Below are 18,303 nucleotides of genomic sequence, written 5' to 3'. Positions count from 1 at the left end.
GACTCAGCTTGGCTCAGCCCCTCACCTGTCCCGACCCCTGCCTTAGACACTGTGGCTTAGCATTCCTGGCTCATGCAGAGCAGTAGGTGCAAGAGCCTAGCTCGGCATGACCTGTGCTCATCCAGGTCTCTAGTTTCACTTGTGGGCTGAGGTTTGCTCAGTACTGCATATTTTTAACTGTGTGGAGGAGACACCCGGAGAATATCATCTCTGCTTGACTCACCTTTTCTGTCCCACACACTGTCCTCATGCTCTGCAGCGCTCTAGGTGTATTTCTCTTCTCAGCTGCTCTTCCAATGTCTCCCTCTGCCTCTTCTTGATCCTTCCTCTTCTCTTTCTGTGTTGCAGAAGTGTGTGTGTGTGTGTGTGTGTGTGTGTGTGTGTATGTGTGTGTATTTATACATAAACACATGGTTGGCCCTCTGTATCTGCAGGTTCTCTCTGTCTGGATTCAGTGTATTTTGGGCTGGAATATTCTAAAACCATTTGTATTTGCACTGAACAGGGACAGATTTTTTTTCTTTTGCCATCATTCTTTAAACAATAGAGTATGACAATTATTTACATGCTTTTATATTTATTAAACATTTTAAGTAATCTGGAGATGAATTAAAGAATACAGGAAGATATGCATTGAACATATGCTAAAAACACATCATTTTATATAAGGGACTTAAGCATCCCCAGAGTCTGGTCTCTGCAGAGGTTGCTGGAACCAATCCCTTGTGGTTACTGAGGGGCCACTGGAGGAAAAGCTCAGAATGGACAGTGACAGGATGATGCTGCATGCTGAAAAGCTGTTACAAAACTTAAGTGGGAAAGGTAAGAATGTTTACTGGAGTGGGAGAAAGGAAACGTCATGAATAATTTGTCTTTATTCACCTGCAGCTCAATTTCATTTATATTATTATTATTAATTTATCCAAACTGTAAATATTTGATGAATTACAAAATGAGAACCAACATTTAAGCATGGAAAGGAAGAGATAGGTCCCAGTCCCAGGCTGACCTGGGGTATGACTGAAAGTGAATATGATCCTAAAGGAGTCGTCTGGAGAACTCCAAGGTTCTGTCTGGTCTGTCTGAGAAGTCAAAGCTATTATCAGCCAGATCCAAGCACACTTTGAAGCTGGGTATGGACAATGTAAGCCTTCTGGGAGAAAGACTAGGGTGCGACGAGTCAGGGAATGAAGCACTGAGATGGAATGGGCTCAGAACTTCTGTGCTGGATCAGGGACAGCGTAATGCCAGATAAGGGGAAAGCTGTAGAGGTACAGGGACTTAGAGGAAAGGTTGCGGGTTCTTACACTCAGAGGTGGTTTGCTTATCTTGTTTGTGCCTTAGAATTAGGAGCCTATTCCAGCTGTCTAGGGCTATAACTACCCAGCATGACCAGGGGTCAAACCCACAATTCTCCTGGGCAAAATCATAACCCAGGCTCTGCCATTTTGGCTGGTAGCCTGGGCCTTGTGGTTAAGGTTCAGGGCAATGAGAGGTGATTGTATTATCCAAGGAGAAAACCAGAGCTATTGGATTTGGAAAGAAATAGCCCTTTCTCAACTGCAAAGCATTAAGAACCCATATTAGAAAGCAGGATGAAGTTGCCACTAGGAGCTTTTTTTGCTGAAATTGTCATCAGTTTCTGCCAACTTCAGTAACTACTGGAGGCCACAGTGTGTCGGGGGGTGGGTTTAGGTGGTAGAGGGAAAGGCAGGTATTTGTTGCCAAAATTAAATGAGGTATGGTCAGGGGCAACCAACAGTTATCCTGTTATTTCTTCTTAAATTAAAAAAATAATTTATTTGTCATTTTTTTTAATAGTTGGGAGGGATGATCATCCTTGTGGGTCTCTGATTAGGGTGGAAAGGGTTGAGGTGTGGAGGAAGGTGGGTGAGATAAGTGTTTCAGTTCTTTTCTTTATTTTCCTGGTCTGATGGGGATGGGGCTACTACTCCTTGCTGTCAAACTACATCAGCATGTTTGCAAGGAAAGAATCTTGATTGAATTTGAACTGTAATACTGCATCAAGGTGGAGGAATCCACCAGGGGGGAGGGGAGGGGGAGGGTTGGGGGGATTCCCAGAGCCTATGAAACTGTCACATAAAGCAAAATAATTAATTAAAAAAAAAACTACATCAGCACCTGGAGATGGGGGCTAGCTACTTGATGACACCTTAGAGACCCCGCTGTGGGGAAGAATGTTCCGTGAGTGTTACTTGAGTGGTTTTAATAGTTCTGAGATGTTGTTTGCTTTGTTGCACCAGGATTAAGACAATCTTTCTAAAGTTTATTGACTGACCAAGTCCACCTCAGTGTGCATACATAGACCCAGACACTTGCTGTAAAACTTTGGCCAGCAGAGTTGTCCAAACTGTTGTGCTTTCTATTCTCTGATGAGGCACTCAACATCCTCTACTGGTCTAGATGAATTGGCTGTCATGTGCATCTGGGCATGTTGTCCACTACACAGACAACATCAACTGAGGAGGAGGTCCAGTCACGATACATGTATTCCAAATTCAGACCATATATCCTATGATTTTTCTTTAGCTGGGATTTGTGTCTGGTGAGCTAGCTGGGGAGTCTCCCAAGAAACCTCACCTGGGGTGACCTCAGCTAGTGAAGGGTCAGGTTTGGACTATCATCTTTAAATATATATATATATATATATATATATATATATACACACACACATACATATTTATTACTTACATTGCATTATGTGACACACAGTTTCATAGGCTCTGGGAATCCCCTAACCCTTCCCTGTACCCTCCCCCCATTGTGGATTCCTCCACCTTGTTGCTGTATTACATTTCAAAATCAGTCAAGATTCTTTCATTGCAGGAGTATACCAAGCATAGAGTCCAGCATCTTATTGTTGGACCATCATCTACAGCAATTGTATTGTATTTGTATACAATAACCATTGTACCTATTTATGAATGTAACTGTTCCATCCCTAGTCTCATCTCTCACATGGACTGACAAGTACTGTGGCCTAGCTTAGCAAAGCCTGTCTCAGCACAGTCTTCGTGCACACCAGTGGATGCCAAGGCTTAATCAGGGCAACCTTCAATAACCTCCACCAAACCTGCCCCCAGCCCTGGTTTTTGTGTGTGCCAACATATGCTGCAGTCCAGCCCAGCCTGACCCGTGTGCCATCTGGCCCTCATATACCTGCATGGGTGCTACAGCTTAGCTCAACCCACCCTGCCTCCAACCTGACCTACACATATGCCCATGGGTGCTGTTGCTTGACCATCTGGTCCACTCCCAGCCCTGACTGTCATGCTCACCAGCAGGAGATGCATTCAGCCCAGCAAGGTACTGCCACACTTGCCCCACTAGGCCTACCCCTAGACCCAGACCTTGTGCCTGTCAGGCATGACATGACTTGCACCCAGTCCTGGTACTTGCCAGCTTATTCTGTGGGCTATCCTGGCTGGCTTGCACCCATTCTGGCTCTCTCTTACAACAGCAGGTGTAGCAGCCTAGTCCAGCCTTATTGGTCCCCAAATCCAGCCCAAATGCTGGCTGATGGGTGCTGCAGCCCTACCCAGACTGATTTGCCCCCAATCCCAGCTCTCATGCTCATCAATGGAAGCAGCAGCCCAATAGCAGAATCCCTGAGGTGCCCCTGCCAGGACTGCTCTCAGCCATGGGTTTTGCTTGTATCAGCAGGTGCTGCAGCCCAATCTAATATGGCCCATCTCCAGTCTTGGCATTCACCAGCAGGTACAGCAGCCTAGCCCAGCCTGGCTAATTCCCAGTCATGTGAACTGGCAGTTGTTGTAATCTAATCCAGTCTGGCCTGCCCCCAGCCCTGGCTCTCATCCTCACCAATAAGAGCTGTGACTTAGCAATGGAGTTTTCCAAGTTCCCCTTCCAGCCCCACTCTGAGACCTGTATTTTACAAGTGTCAGTGGGTGCTGAGGCCCAGGCTGACATGGTCAGCCCCCAGCCCTGGCACTTACCAGAGCGTACAGTGTCCTAATGTGACTGATCTACACCATTTTGGCTCTCACTGGTGGGTGCTAAGGCCTAGCCCAACCTACCCCACTCCCAGATCCAGCGCCCATGTGACCTAATGGATGTCACAGCCTATCCTGGTCTGTCCCACACCTATTCTGGCTCTTGCAAGCTTTAGCAGGTGCTACAACCCGGCATAATCTGGCCTAGTCCCAGACCCAGTCCAAACTAAGCCTTGCCTGGTTTGGTTTGCCTCCAGTCTTGGCTCTTGGTCTCACCAGTGATTGCTGCAACCTAGCCAGGGAGTCCTCAAAGTTCTCCCATCAGGGTCTTGCACATGATGGCAAATGCTTTGTCCCAGCCTGGCATGACCCACTGGCAGTCTTAGCTCTCACTGATGGGTATTGCAGCCTAGCCCAACCAGACATGGTCCACACCCTGTCCTGGCTCCTCTGCATATCAGTGAGTGCTACAGCATGGTCCAGCTTGGTGTGTCCTTAGACCCAGCTCACATGAAAGCTGAGGAGTGCTGCAGCTTGCCACCCCTGGCCTGCCCCCAGCCCAGGCTCTTGTGCTCTCCAGTGGGAGCTGAGGTCTAGTAGGGAAGTTTCCCAAGTTCTCTTATCAGGTCTTTTCCTAGACCTAGATCTCACGCGTGCTAGTGGGTGCTACAGTCTGCCCTCCTCCTAGTCCTGGCTCCTGTGAGTGTTGGTGAGTTATGTAATCCAGTCTGACTCAGCCTGTCACCATTCTCAGTTTTCACACAAAGTGGTAGGTGCCTGGAGTACCATGTAAGTGAGTCCACAAGTCCCCTGCAGAATCTGCCTCAGATCCAATTCTCTCATGATCTGGTGTATCTGTATTTCTTAACAGATATTCTATATCTGTCACTTTCTTAATTATGGCTACTATCTTAGATCAGAAGCAATATTTTATGAATTAGTTTTGCTTTTAATTTATAGGTATAGTGAGAAATACACACACAAAAAACGATGTTGCCTTTGAGAAAGGCAAGTGGATATTTTAAACTTTATGTCATGCATATGTCTTATCCATTATAGAATAATTTAATTGATTAGTTTTTAAAAGCAGAAACTTTAGCATTTAATTTCGTAAGTCAAAACTATACTGATATGCCATTGCCTCCACCCCAAATCTATCAGAATTTTATTTTTCATCCATCCCTTCTAAGAAATTATGCTTTTCTTTCCATAGGATGAGTTGAAATTACTAGGAAAGCAAGGAGCCACACTATTGTCCTGCATCCAAGAGCCAGCAGCAAAACATTCCTCCAGTAAACTCAATCCCAGTGAACTGGAGAATGTAGCTACCATGGAAAGGTGAGTGAGTGCAATGGAATCTGTCTATTCAGGAGAGAGCTGAAGACTACGATACTTTCATACAACCAAAGACAGATGAGAACAGCTATTTACTGGTTGTTGGTGAGGCCAAGGAAGAATAGCATCAGAGACAGCAGAGGGAAAAAAGCATGACCATCTGGCATCTGCAGACAGAGATCTCCTTACGAGAAATCTGTGCCCTCCTCTTAGGATAGATTCCCATCCCAACATGTCAAGAAGACCAAATTTATTAGGCTTTATTTCTAAACAGTGGTTTGATTTGGTGCTGCGCTTTAAATATGTGTGTGGTCTCAACTGGGAACTAAGGAAGGCACAAAGGTAGGGTCAGCCAACAGCTGTATCTGAAGCTAAGCTTCTGCCTGCAGTACAGGTATCCTAAAGGGAAGATGGGAAGTGTGGGGATTTGAAGAACCCTATGAATGCCACAGATGACACAGACTTTCGTATGGAGATTGCTGCAATTAGCAACACTGACTGAAAACAATTTATATAGGCTCATGCGGACAATGAATACTAATGCAATGCTGCTTTCTTGTTCCTTTCTTAAAAGGTTATTAGTTCAGTTGGATGAGACAGAGAAAGCCTTTGGTCAGTTCTGGTTCGATCATCAACTGAAGCTTAATCAGTGCCTACAGCTGCAGCATTTTGAGCACAATTTTTGCAAGGTATTATTTTCTTGTGTGGATCACTTCCTTTCCCAGTATGCTAACTTCTGGTTTTTTTCCCTCCAATTTAGCCATGAAGCAGACTTTTCTCTAATTCAGCATTCTGCTCCTCCTTTATAGCCTTGCTTCTTCACAGACCCCTCTCCCCTGGCACCACCAAATACACCTAAACACACACACACACACACACACACACACACACACACTTTTTTATTGTTGAATTCCATTTGCCTGTTGACATGTGTGCAATGATGATTTGTCTTTCTTTTTTATGGTTAATCTGGTGAATAAAGCTTTCATATTCCATCTGTACCTCCTAGCTTAATCTGAAAGCTATCAGAACTACTAAATGACTATATGAATACATATAAAGCTTGAATCTTTTTCCTAGCACCTAACCAACCTGTACCTCCAGCTGAACAGCTGCTGGTTAACATCTAGGATGTTTTGAATGTGTCTTACAGGTGAAGCTTGCCCTTGATCATCTGCTGGAAGAACAAGCAGAGTTCACATGCATTGGAGACAGTGTAATGCATGTGGAGCAACTTCTTAAGGAACACAAAAAACTGGAGGAAAAAGGCCAGGTGTGTTTTCTGATGTGTGTGTGCTGGCAAGGCAGTTGCTGTGGATGTCTAAGCATTGTTATTGGCTGGTTGTCAAAGGATACAGGAATAGCCAGATACACATATTGGTCCCTACCCCGTGCTCCCATGATGGTACCCGCATTAACAACTGTAAGGAATATCAGACTTCTGTTAGCGTTTGGGTGAGGTTGGGTCTTGGGTTGGAACTCGAAGGCAGCCCTGCCTTCCCATGGGGTCAGTAGCCCAGTGGGAGAAAGTCTCAATGGGTACCTCATTCACAAGATCAGACCCCAAAATCTCCTCATTCAGGATAGAACTCTGCTCTGAGGCCCAGAGGTGGAGGCCAATGTTGGAGGTCAGGGGAGTGGGGTACTTTAAAAGGAGAAACCAGGACACATGATATGTCTTATAATCGGAACAAAATGTGTTAACTAAGGAAAGCTGGTCCACATTAGTTCTCTTGTTACACAGAATTAGCAAGGCTTTTTTTCCCTCTCATGATCCAGAAGTTAGAAATACCAGTTTAATATTTAAATATATGTTTTATGAGTCCCATAAGAGAATTACACCATTTTCCAGATTGGCCCACAAATTGGCACATAGTATTCTATTGTAAGTCCTTACAGTTTTGACTTATTACAATTTAAGAGGACCATGTCTTTCTCTTTACATGGAAATTCTTTTCTGCATTTAAAAAGATAAAGTTCTTTATTTTTGTCCTTTGGGTTTTAAGGTTCCTGTGGTTAGCATTTCCTTTCTGAGCTAATCTTAAGACATATTTCCCAAAAGATAATTTTGTAGTATTAGAAATTTGCTTCTCCAAGTGTGAGCTTCTGGCCAGCAGCAGAGATACCATGTGAGAACTTGCCATAGATGTAGAGGTGAACATTTGGCAGAGTGGTTAGGATGCTGCTTGGGGTACCTGCATCCTGTATTGGAGTAGCTGAGTATAGTCTTAGCTCTACCTCAGTTCCTGTCTTCATGCTGATGCGCATCCTAGGAATCAGCAGGTGTTGGCTCTGAGTACTGAAGTCCCCACCATCCATCTGGGAAATACAGGTTGAGTTGTATGCTCTTGGCCTCAGCTATTGTGAGCATTTGGGGAGTGAATCAGCAGATGGAAGATCACTGTCTGTCTCTCTGTGTATCTCTGTCACCTACAGTCTGCCTTTCAAATAAAAAAAAAGAAATCTAAAAGAAAAATCTAAAGAGACTGTGGAAGCTCTGACAGTACTTCAGAACCAGAAATGTGTTTTAATAAGATCCCACGGTGATTGACCATACCATACAGTTAAAGACATACCTTTGTTTTTATGTATTTATTTTTTATTTATCTTACTTAAAAGGCAGAGTTATACAGAGAGAGAAGGAGGGAGAGAGGTTCACTCCTGCAGTGGCTTGCAACTGCTGGGGTTGGGCAAGCCTGAAGCCAGGGGCCAGAAGCTTCTTCTGGGTTTCCCATATGGGCACTCTCAAGTCCTTGGGCCATCTTCTGTTGCTTTCCCAGGCCGTTAACAGAGAGCTGGATGGGAAATCGAGCAGCTAGAACATAAAGCAGCAGCCACCTGCTACACCACAGTGCCAGCCCCATAGAGCTTTACCTTTCTAAAGGCCACACTGACCATTAAGAGCTGTCCATTGTAGATTCTGAGCTGGACACACAAGAACCCCCAGTGTACATCATGATCCCGGTGAGTAATGTTTCTGTTAAACGTGATCATTTGAGGGCCCAGCGTCGTGGGCTAGCTGCTAAAGTCCTTGCCTTGCCTGCACTGGGATCCCATATGGGTGCTGGTTCTAATCCCGTTGGCCCCGCTTCCCATCCAGCTCTCTTGTAGCATGAGAAATCAGTAGAAAAAGGCCCTCCAATTGGGCATTCATTTATCAACAAATGTTCCTGGTTCTAGGTTCTGTGAGTATAGTGGTAATCCTGACAGCCAAGACCCTGCTCTCGTGGAGCCTACATTATTAGGTAGCAAGTTAATTGAAAAACAAGCTAGTGAAAAATAATATGGAATGTTGAAAAGTGATAGAAAGAAAAACCAAGATTATTGAGTGAGTGTTTGGCCTGGTGGTTAATGTACCCATATCCAACTTTGAAGTAACTGGATTCAATACTTAACTCCAGTTGCTAACTCCAGCCTTCTGCTACTGCAGACCCTGGAAAGCAGTGGTCATGGCTTAAGGGTTTGGGTTTTGGATGCAATTGCTGGCTCCAAGCTCTGGTCTGGCCCAATCTTCACTTTTCCAGGCACTGGAGAAAGGAGCCAGCAGAAGGAATTGTGTTCTCTTGCTCAGTCTCTCCCTCTGTCTCTTGCTCTTTGTCCCTGTTATAATAAGAAAACCAAGAGAGAGGTTAGAAAGTAACTGGGTGTGTTGCTTTAGCTAGAAGTGGTAAGGAAAGACTTCCCTGGGCAGGTGACCTTTCATCTGGGATCTTTGTAGCCAGGCAGAGTTGGGGGGTTGCACCAAAGCCAAAGAAGCAGCAAGCTCAAAGGTCTTGAGATGGGGGTTAGGTTGATGAATTCAAGGAATGTTGCTGAAGCTCAGCAAGACAGGAGGCAATAATGTGGAACAGGTGACCAGGGATCAGGTGACCACTTTGGGCCCTAAGATCTTTGGTGAGGATTTGGATTTTATTCTCAGTGGAACTGGAGGCTCTTGGAGTGTACTTTGGGGTTTTGTTTGATGAGTTTGTATGGCTACCTTAAATTCTGTCTTCTATCCATTCTTGGACTTGAGATTCTTGATACATGCTTTAAAATTACTGATCAGGGCCCACTATGAAGGCTCAACTGGCTAACCTTCCTACCCCCTCACCTCCACAAGTGTTGGGATTCTATGAGGGCACCGGTTCACATCCCATCTGCTCCACTTCCAATCCAGCTCCCTGCTTACGGCCTGGGAAAGCAAGAGAGGATGGCTCAAGTCCTTGAGACCCTGTATCCTTGTGGGAGACATGGAAGAAGCTTCTGGCTTCAGATTGGCTAAGCTTTAGCCATTACGACCATTTGGAGAGTGAACCAGTGGATGGAAGATCTTTCTGTTTCTCTTTCTCTCTGTAACTCTGCCTTTCCAATAAAAATAAACATAACTTTTTAAAAAAGAAAGTTACTGACCTGAACTAAGGGTGAAACTAGGGTCATGGTACATAGGAGCTCCTTGTGAACTTGTGACTCATTTTTCATGGATAGAATTCCTGAACTACGAAGTGAACCCATTGATGACCTGTGGAGCCTAGCAAGACTGACTTTTACATGTTATGTGCCTGATTTATCCTGCATTTATTTGTTTGTTGTTTTAAAATTTGCTTTCAAGAGATGTAATGCGCTGATGCCTCTGCCTTTGGTAAACCCAGAGAGGCTGCTTTGTCATCACTGGAAGATTTTCCAACATGTCCTCTGTCACATTGCTAGGAGGCATTGTTCTTCAGATAGTTACGCATGGCTATCTTTCCATTTGTTCTATGAAGTGTCTAGTGGAGGTCTTTCTGTTTCTGGCTAAAATCCACGAAACATCATGTCTGGGCTTTGTTCTTTCTCATCACTCTGCTTTCCTCCTAATTCACTCTCACTGGTTTGCAATCATTGCCAGTTTCCTTATTCTCTGCCATGAGATCATCTTTAAATGTAACCTTTGAGGTGACTTATTAACCAAACTTCTGTTGCTTACTTATACAGCCTGTTCTCTTATCTGATACTAGTTTGAGGTTCTAGGAATCTTGTGACTAATCCTTTTTGATTCCAAGAACAATTATTTCAACTACTGTCTTCTATCAGAGCAGAATTTGCTGTTGGGTTTTTGACTGTGAGGCCTTCTGAGATCTTTGGTAATGGGTACACAGGGAACAGGCTCGGATAGGATAGAGGAAACCAACTTTACTTCACCTATGATCTCTCCCCCAAGGCTGACCTGTCTTTCCAAGGTTACTAGGTCCAAGGAAGCAAAACAACCCAGGCGATTCACATCCTAAGGAATGTCACTTGGCTGGAAGGTTGTGGCTTTGTGTGCATCTGTCTGAAATTTTCAAACACAAGCAAAAAGCAGATAGTCTATAACAATAAACTCACAGCTGTCCATCATGCAGTCTCAACATCCACTGACTTCCTGCCTTTCATTTTTCATTTGGCTCAGCTCCCCAAACATACCTTCTGTTCCTATCTGCAGGGTTGTTCTGGATTCCACAGTATGATACTATCACCCTCTTTCTCACCATTTTTTAAGAGAGACCCATTTCCTCATTAACTTGCCAAGCAGTAGAGTCTACAAGAAAGATGAACTATATGAATATTTCTCGGCTACATGTTGCAACCTGTCTGTGGAGCTTTCTGAAATTCTCAGCGTCTGAAGGAAACCAGAAAGGCTGGTGTTTTAAGCACCATATTTCAGCCACTTCTTCCTCATTGTTTCTTTGTTTACTTTGGAGGCTTTGTTGATTGTTTATCTTGAACAGGAGTGTTAGAAAAATAAAGTGATATTAAATGTTTTACTGTACAGTCTTTTTTTGATAGGTACTAGAGATACTTTGTTATTTATGGCTATGTAGTCATTATCCGCAGCTGTGTCAGTAGGTCAAGTGGGCTGGAAGGTAAAAAGAACACACATTTTGGAGTCAGAGTTGGATTCACATGTTGGCTCTAACAACTACTAGATGCATGACCCTGGTCAAGTTTTTAAAGCCTTTCTGAACATACCCTCTTAGCCTATAAAGTAGACAATACTTCCTGTCTCCCTGTGACAATTCAGAGTTAGATGCAGGGTTAGGTCTTGCCTGGAACATTGGTGGAGGTCATTACTTGGAAGTTTCCTGCGGTGGAATCAGGGTGTCCCCTAAGTTACCATTATGGATGTTGCCCCCGGTCTCATCTGGACCAATTACTCATGGCTGTGTTCTAATGTCTCAGATGTTTAAAAGAGATGTCATGTGCCATATGACCCTCCACAGGACACTTTGGATATATACTGTGATGAAATTCCTTGGATCTAGAAAACTCTGTATAGTTCTTACCAAATTAGACAATGAAACTTGTATAAAGTCACTTAGAGACTTCCTTGTCAAGTTTTCATGTTTCTATATTTGACTGAAGTTAGGCAAGTTTGAGCAATCACAGGAAGTCTCAAAGTTGAGGCGTGAAGTACAGCCATTCTTTGTCTCTTCATGCATTGGTAGAAGCAGATTCTAGAGCCAAACTGCCTGAATGTGAAGTGTGACCCTTTCCTACTTGGGTCATTGTGCCTCTCCTTCTCTTGTATAAAATGGTACCCATTGCAAATACTTTGTTGTAAGGAGTGCAGAAAATAATTTATGTAAAGCATTCAGAACTGTGACTGACATTGAAGTAAGCTTTCAGTCAATATGAACTCTTTTTTTTTCAATATGAACTCTTGTTATTGATATTACAGAGATAATGGAGTAAATTCTATGCACTTCCTGGGTTCGGTCTGCAGGAGCTGAGCCATCTAGTAAAAATCTCTCCTTTACTTTTCATCCATTCTGCAAATATTTATCTGTCTTCTGCCATGCCAAGCACTAGGCTTAAGTTCTGATGTTATAGCAGGAACAGAGCAATAAAAAATTACTGCCCAAGGAACTGGTGTGCTAATTTTCCTTCAGGTACATGGCCAGCATACATCTGGGATTTTGCTATTGAGAAGAAGTGTACCAGGTACAACTGGGCACTGCTTGGTTTCTGTCACTTTATTCCCAAATTATGAATCCTTTTTGCTTTGGAAATGCTGTTAATTTGCTCTTAAGTACCTACAATGTGCCCTGTCCTGCTTTAAGTTGCATCAGAGCTGGTTTTTGTCCATGGCATGATGGAGGCTGCACATAAGTAATAATAATGTTGTGACCCTGAGGAGCAGTGCTGTGAGGGAGACAGAAAGGGGACCATCCAAATAAAGTGGTGGAGTCTGAGAAAGCTTCCCAGAGAATGCAAACTCTGAATTTAGATAGAATTTGCCACAGAGAAGTATTGGTACTGTGGGATAAGATAAGAATTGGAAATAGAGAAGTGTGGGAAGCAGGTGGAGAAAGCATGGTGGTGTAGAGGCTTTAATATTTGGGGAGTGACCCATGGATCATGAGGATGGTTGCAGCAGAGAATGGAATTCAAGTGGAGGAGGGAGAGTAAGTGAGAGGTATGCTGAGGAATGAACTGGGTAATGAAAAGCCCTGTGTATGCATTGCTTTGGAGTTTGAAGTGCAGGGTGGGATGGGAAAACACTTGGAGCTCTGGAGTGCTGCAGGTGCACTAATACCTCATTTTGGGATTGCTGCCCTGCCATCTGTTCAGAGCATGATTCTGAGGAGAGCCTGAAGGCATGTGAGGAGAATAACTGTCCCTAGGAGGAGGCACTAAGGCTTGAGCAGTCAGGGTTTGGAGCTGGTGGAGACAGGATGAGAACAGCAGAGGTGTTAAGCAGGATGTGGCTTCCACAGAGCCTTGTGAATGACAAGAAGGGGTGAAATGGTGGAAACCGTAACCCAGTGCAAACTAAGGAAGGGGCATGTTGTTTTTACTCAGAGCAGTCCTGACTCTGTTACTGAGAAATACTGCACTAGGGCAAACATGCCCATGTGGGGGCAGGGTGCTGGGGGATCTCTGCTCTCAGGGACCCTTTACAGTTTTGGAGTCTCAGGTGTTGGTTCAAAATCAGTGTTACTGCACACAACTCCAGTCAAGCAGGTCACTGCTCTTGGGCTCATCCATTTATTTTGCTGGTCACGCTTATTGGCTGCCTACTAAATGTGCTCCTGCAGCTTATATTTTATATATTTTTTGATGTGAGTCAGTGGAAGATTGAAGAGTCACACATAAAGAAGGTAGCCTCCAGATATAGCAGGGGTGGGGAACCTTTGTTTCTGCCAGGGGCCATTTGAGTATTTATAGCATTATTCATGAGCCATTCAAAATTATCACCTTAAAACAGCCTCCTGTAGACTTACTGTATTTTGAGTCCTGCCTGTGTTTGCCTTGGCAGGGCCTGTGAACTGAACGTTCCCCACCCCTGAGATAGAGATATGGGCTGTAAAATAAATAAATAAATAAATAAAACATGGATAGACATTGGAAACTGAGGAACAACACTGTTTGGAATGCTTGCAAAATGTATCACAATGCCAGGTTTAAGTCCTGGCTCCTCTGCTTCTGAATCTGAAATGTACACCCTGTGAGGCAGCAGGTGGCAAATTGAGTGCCTGGGTTCTTGCCACCCACATAGAAGACCTGTGATTGAGTTCCAGACTCCTGATTTCAGCCTGGCTCAGTGCTGGCTGATGTGAACATTTGTGAGTTTAAGAGCAGATAGGAGATCTGTCTGTGTCTTACTATTTCAAATAAGTAAATTAAAACCAGAAGTGTGGACCCTGAGTTGGTGGATTAGTGGGTGAAGTGACTTTCACTATTTTAGTCAGGGGAGGTCTAGGGAGGAAGTGATCCTAAAAGTTTAGGACAGGGGTCCATGGAGGGGCTTGTTTGGTCCTCATTCCTGTTTAGTCACATCTCTCACTTGGATTAGGATTCGTTTCTTGACAGTCTCCCTGCTTTACTTCTTGTACTGCTGTTGATGATATCATGTTTGGAACAAGCCTTTCAAAAATATGAGGGTGACCCTGTCTTCAGAACCCTCCATGGCCTTCCTGTAGACCAAGGAGGAGAAGCCCAAGTGTTTCCCTGGCAGCCCAGCAGCCCAGCACCCAGCTTCCGTTGCCCTTTTTGCTGTGTGACTACAGCCTCTGCTCCGTTCCTGCTTGCTCCCTCTGCTCCAGCCACACCCGCCTTTTTCCTACTACCTAAACCTGCCAAACTCGCCACGACCTTGTGGTCAGGTACTGCCTGGCTTATTCTTCCCTTTGGGTGTGTTAGCTCATGTGGCAACGATTCCCGAGATTATTTGCAGATTTGAGAGTTTGCTGGGAGGACTCCAAAGATCAGGCTTAGAGTCATGCTCAGAGCTGTGACCTGTTACAATGAGAAAATATCAGCCAAGGGCCAAGGATGTGGGGTGAAGTCTAGAGGCAGCCAGGCATGCACTTCAAGAGTCCCTTCCTGGTGGGGCCACACAGGTCACGCTTCTTTCCACCCTCAATGGGTTGTGGTTGCACATGGGAAGGCTGTCTGCCAAGGAAGCACAGCAGAGATTCATTGCCCAGAGTTGAAAATGGGCTGGGAAGTAGTCAGGTTGGCAGCCTTTGCCTGGTGCATAGCCAAATCCCAGCCAAATCTCAGCCTCCCAGAAGGAGAGCAGGTGTTTGCACAGCAGTCTGGGCATGGCAACCTGCTGTTAGAGGAGAATGGTCAGAATTTGTTGGAAAGCTAGGAACAACCATGCCAGTGACCTTTCCCAGGGACAGCCATCTCAGGCCCACAGGGTATAACTCAGGTGGCAGCCTCACAGGAAGCCCTCACCTGCTCACCCAATTTAGAATAGCAACCTCCTGTTGAAAATGGTGCCCCCCCCATTCCCTCCTTTAACAATTTGTCTCATCTATCACCACCTAAGACACTGGATCCTCTACCATTCTTGCTGTGCTTCACAAGGGCTGAGATTTTTGTCTGTTTTGTTTACGGTAGAACGCACAACACCCAGGACCATAACAGATTAATACCTAGTGGATGAAGGAGTATATATGTGCTGAGGAACAGGAAAGCATGGCACATAAGATTAGGAGACAGCTGATGCAGACAGAGGTGGGAAACGCCTACTGACCTCACGGGCAGAGCACACAGGGACTTTGTGGGCCTTGAGAAGGGGTTTAAAGAAGCATGTTGCTTTAAATAAATTTCTTTAAAGGTGTTTTTATTTGTTTAAAAGGTAGAATTGTATAGAGAAAGAAAATCTTTTATCCACTGGCTCAGTCTCCAGATGGCTGCAATAGCCTGGGGCCAAAGCCAGAAACCCAAATGAAACTCTGCCTTGTAGCCTGCCTGGGTGACAAAGGGCCCAAGCATTTGGAATACCTCCTGTTGTTTTCTCAAGCACATCAGCAGGGAGCTGGATGGGAAATGGAGCACCTGGAACTTGAACCAGAGCTCTACTATGGAATGCTGGCACCGCAGACTACAATTTTACATGCTGTACCACAGCTGCAGTCCCTAAAATAAACTTCTTAAAAATGTATTAGACAGGGCCCAGTCCAAATGGCTCAGTGGCTAAATCCTCACCATACAAGTGCCAGGATCCCATATGGGTGCTGGTTTATGTCCTAGCTGCTCCACTTCCCATCCTGCTCTCTCCTTATGGCCCGGGAAAGCGGTAGAGGATGTCCCAAAACCTTGAGCCCCTGCACCCACGTGGGAAACTGGAAGAGGCTCCTGGCCTCAGATCAACTCAGCTCCCACCATTGTGGCCAGTTGGGGAGTGAACCAGTGGTTGGAAGGTCTTTCTATCTCTCTTCTCTGTAAATCTGCCTTTCCAATAAAAAAAAAGAATGTAGTAGACATACAAGTTGTGCACATTCATGGGATATTGTGTGATATTTCATTGTATGTATATAATGCCATCAGGGTAAATATATTTATCCTTTCAAGCATTTAACATTTCTTCACAGTGAAAACATTCAAAAATCCAATCTCCTACTTTTTTGAATAGGGAAATGTACAATAAACTAAACTTATCTTTTTCCTACCATCAAACAGGCTGCAGACTTTTTATTTATAGCTAGTTATCATCTGTAGTTCTCGATCAATCCTTCCACTTCCTCCTCCCTTCCACCATTATGCTTTTGTAACTTCCATGAGATCAATGGCTTTTTGTAACTCCTCCTTTGAGTAAAATAATATGTTTGTCTCTGTGCTTGTCTTATTTCACTTAACATGACCTCCAATTCCATTCAGATTGTGACAAATGCCAAGGATGTATTCTTTATATGGCTGAATAATATTCTGTGTGTAAAGATACTACGTTTTCTTTTTATTAATCAGTTGATGACTGCTTAAGTTGTTTCCATTTTCTGGTTTGTGTGAATAGTGCTGCAGCAAACATAGAAGGACAGATGTCTGTTCACAGATGGATTTCATTCCCTTGTGATACATATTCAGATGTGGGATTGCTGGATCATACAGTAGTTCTAGTTTTACTTTTTGAGGAACCTCATATTGCTGTGTTCCATAATAGCTGAACCAATTTATACTCACACCAAAAGTGTAGAAGAGTTCCCTTTTCTTTGCATTCTCACCAACACTTGTGTCTTTTTATTTTATTTTTTTTTTTATGAATCAGTGTTACATAAATCTGATTCTTATTTTTCCTTGTAGAGATCTTTCACCCTTTTGGCTAGGTTTATTCCAAGGCATTTTTTTCATAGTTGTTGGCAAGTGGAGTGCTTTTCCAGATTGTTCACTTTTGGTGTGTTATAATGCTACTGATTTTTGTTCATTGACTTTGCTGAGTTTATCAGTCCTTGACAGCCCTTGGTGTAGTCTCTTGGGGTTTTCTTTCTATGTAAGATCCTGTCGTCTGCAAACAGTAACAATTGGATTCCTTCCTTTCTCACTTGAATGCCCTTTATTTCTCTTGCCCAGTGCTTGAGAAGCATGACTGAAGTGTCATGGTCACCACAGAGTGGCCCAAACCAGATCCTTACCAGTTTCTCAACTTCAACTCATGCTCTGCTCTTCCAAGAATCATGTCTCCCTCCTTCTCCTTCTCATACTTATTAATAGGGGGTTGGGGATCTCTCGTGATGTGCATTGCAACACCCTGTGTTGTTTTGCCCTTGAGCTTATCATAGCTATATTAATTTCATGAGTTGTATACTTAGTATCTGATTTCTCCATTAAACTGAAAATTCCTGGCTTGCTAACACAATATCTTCACTGTCTAGCCCTGAACTAAAAAAAATATTTCAAGAAAGATGGGATACTCTTTGAATTTTGGATGACTGTGGACTGGGTTAGCCTGCTTGGGAACTTGAACCCACTGCAGAGTTTTCTCTGGTTTCCCCAGCCTGCAGCCAGGGTCAGCTTCTTTAGTATGCCTTATGCCAGGCAGTTGTCAGTGTCGTATGCCATGATTTCTAATACTTGGCTGTGGATGTTCACATTGCAGGAACCCATGGAAAAGGCCCAGCTGCTTGCATTAGTTGGGGACCAGCTCGTCCAAAACCACCATTATGCAATGGACATCATCAGGCCCAGGTGTGTGGAGCTCAGGCACCTGTGTGATGACTTCATCAACGAAAACAAGAAAAAATATGACATTTTAGTAAAGTCTTTGGAGTTGCATAGACAGCTAGACAAGGTGAGCAAGAAAAAGTCCTGAACATAAATGCAAGACTTTCTGTCAGATGGTTTGAACCCTACCTGTTCTCCCTGCTTTGCATTATGCCTCAGAGCATCATGCACCTTATGTAGAAAAAGAAAAGCCCTCAAGACACATTACAAAGCTGTCCCAGGCCTAGACAGGGCTCTGATAGCTCTGTAGGTAAAGAGTGTCTAGCCATTCCACCACATGCCATGAAATGAGCAGAAGCCCATTTTCCTCTGTGTGGAATCTGACTTAAAAGAATGCATTTGAGCCCAGCTCTGTAAAGGTGTCTTGACTTATTCTTGTGCGTCTTTAGAACCAATCACTATTTGCAAAGCGTTTTGCTCACACAAAGGCTGTTTACTGAGCATCTGATTCTATTCTTATTAGTACACAAGCATGTCTTCTATTCAGTTCTTTAGACAGCGTATGAGAAAAGTATTATGGCTTTGTTGCACAGAAGCACTAGCT

The 18,303-nt window shown here is 44.0% G+C and overlaps 1 protein-coding gene across 2 annotated transcripts in view; it reads left to right on the top strand.

Annotated features, from left to right (window-relative positions):
- The window catches only part of MCF2L2 (MCF.2 cell line derived transforming sequence-like 2), a 261,237-nt gene that overhangs the window by 115,512 nt on the left and 127,422 nt on the right, over nt 1-18,303 (top strand). For both annotated transcript variants that reach the window (XM_058662140.1, XM_058662139.1), the window contains exons 8-11: nt 5,188-5,312; nt 5,884-5,998; nt 6,463-6,582; nt 17,635-17,826. In XM_058662140.1, coding sequence (XP_058518123.1) covers nt 5,188-5,312; nt 5,884-5,998; nt 6,463-6,582; nt 17,635-17,826 — 552 coding nt within the window. The remainder of the gene's footprint in view (nt 1-5,187; nt 5,313-5,883; nt 5,999-6,462; nt 6,583-17,634; nt 17,827-18,303) is intronic.

Source organism: Ochotona princeps, chromosome 3, assembly GCF_030435755.1.
Source record: "Ochotona princeps isolate mOchPri1 chromosome 3, mOchPri1.hap1, whole genome shotgun sequence".
In the NCBI taxonomy this organism is placed as follows: domain Eukaryota; kingdom Metazoa; phylum Chordata; class Mammalia; order Lagomorpha; family Ochotonidae; genus Ochotona; species Ochotona princeps.
The sequence above is the reverse complement of the archived record's forward strand: the minus strand, read 5'-3'. Positions and strand labels throughout refer to the sequence as shown.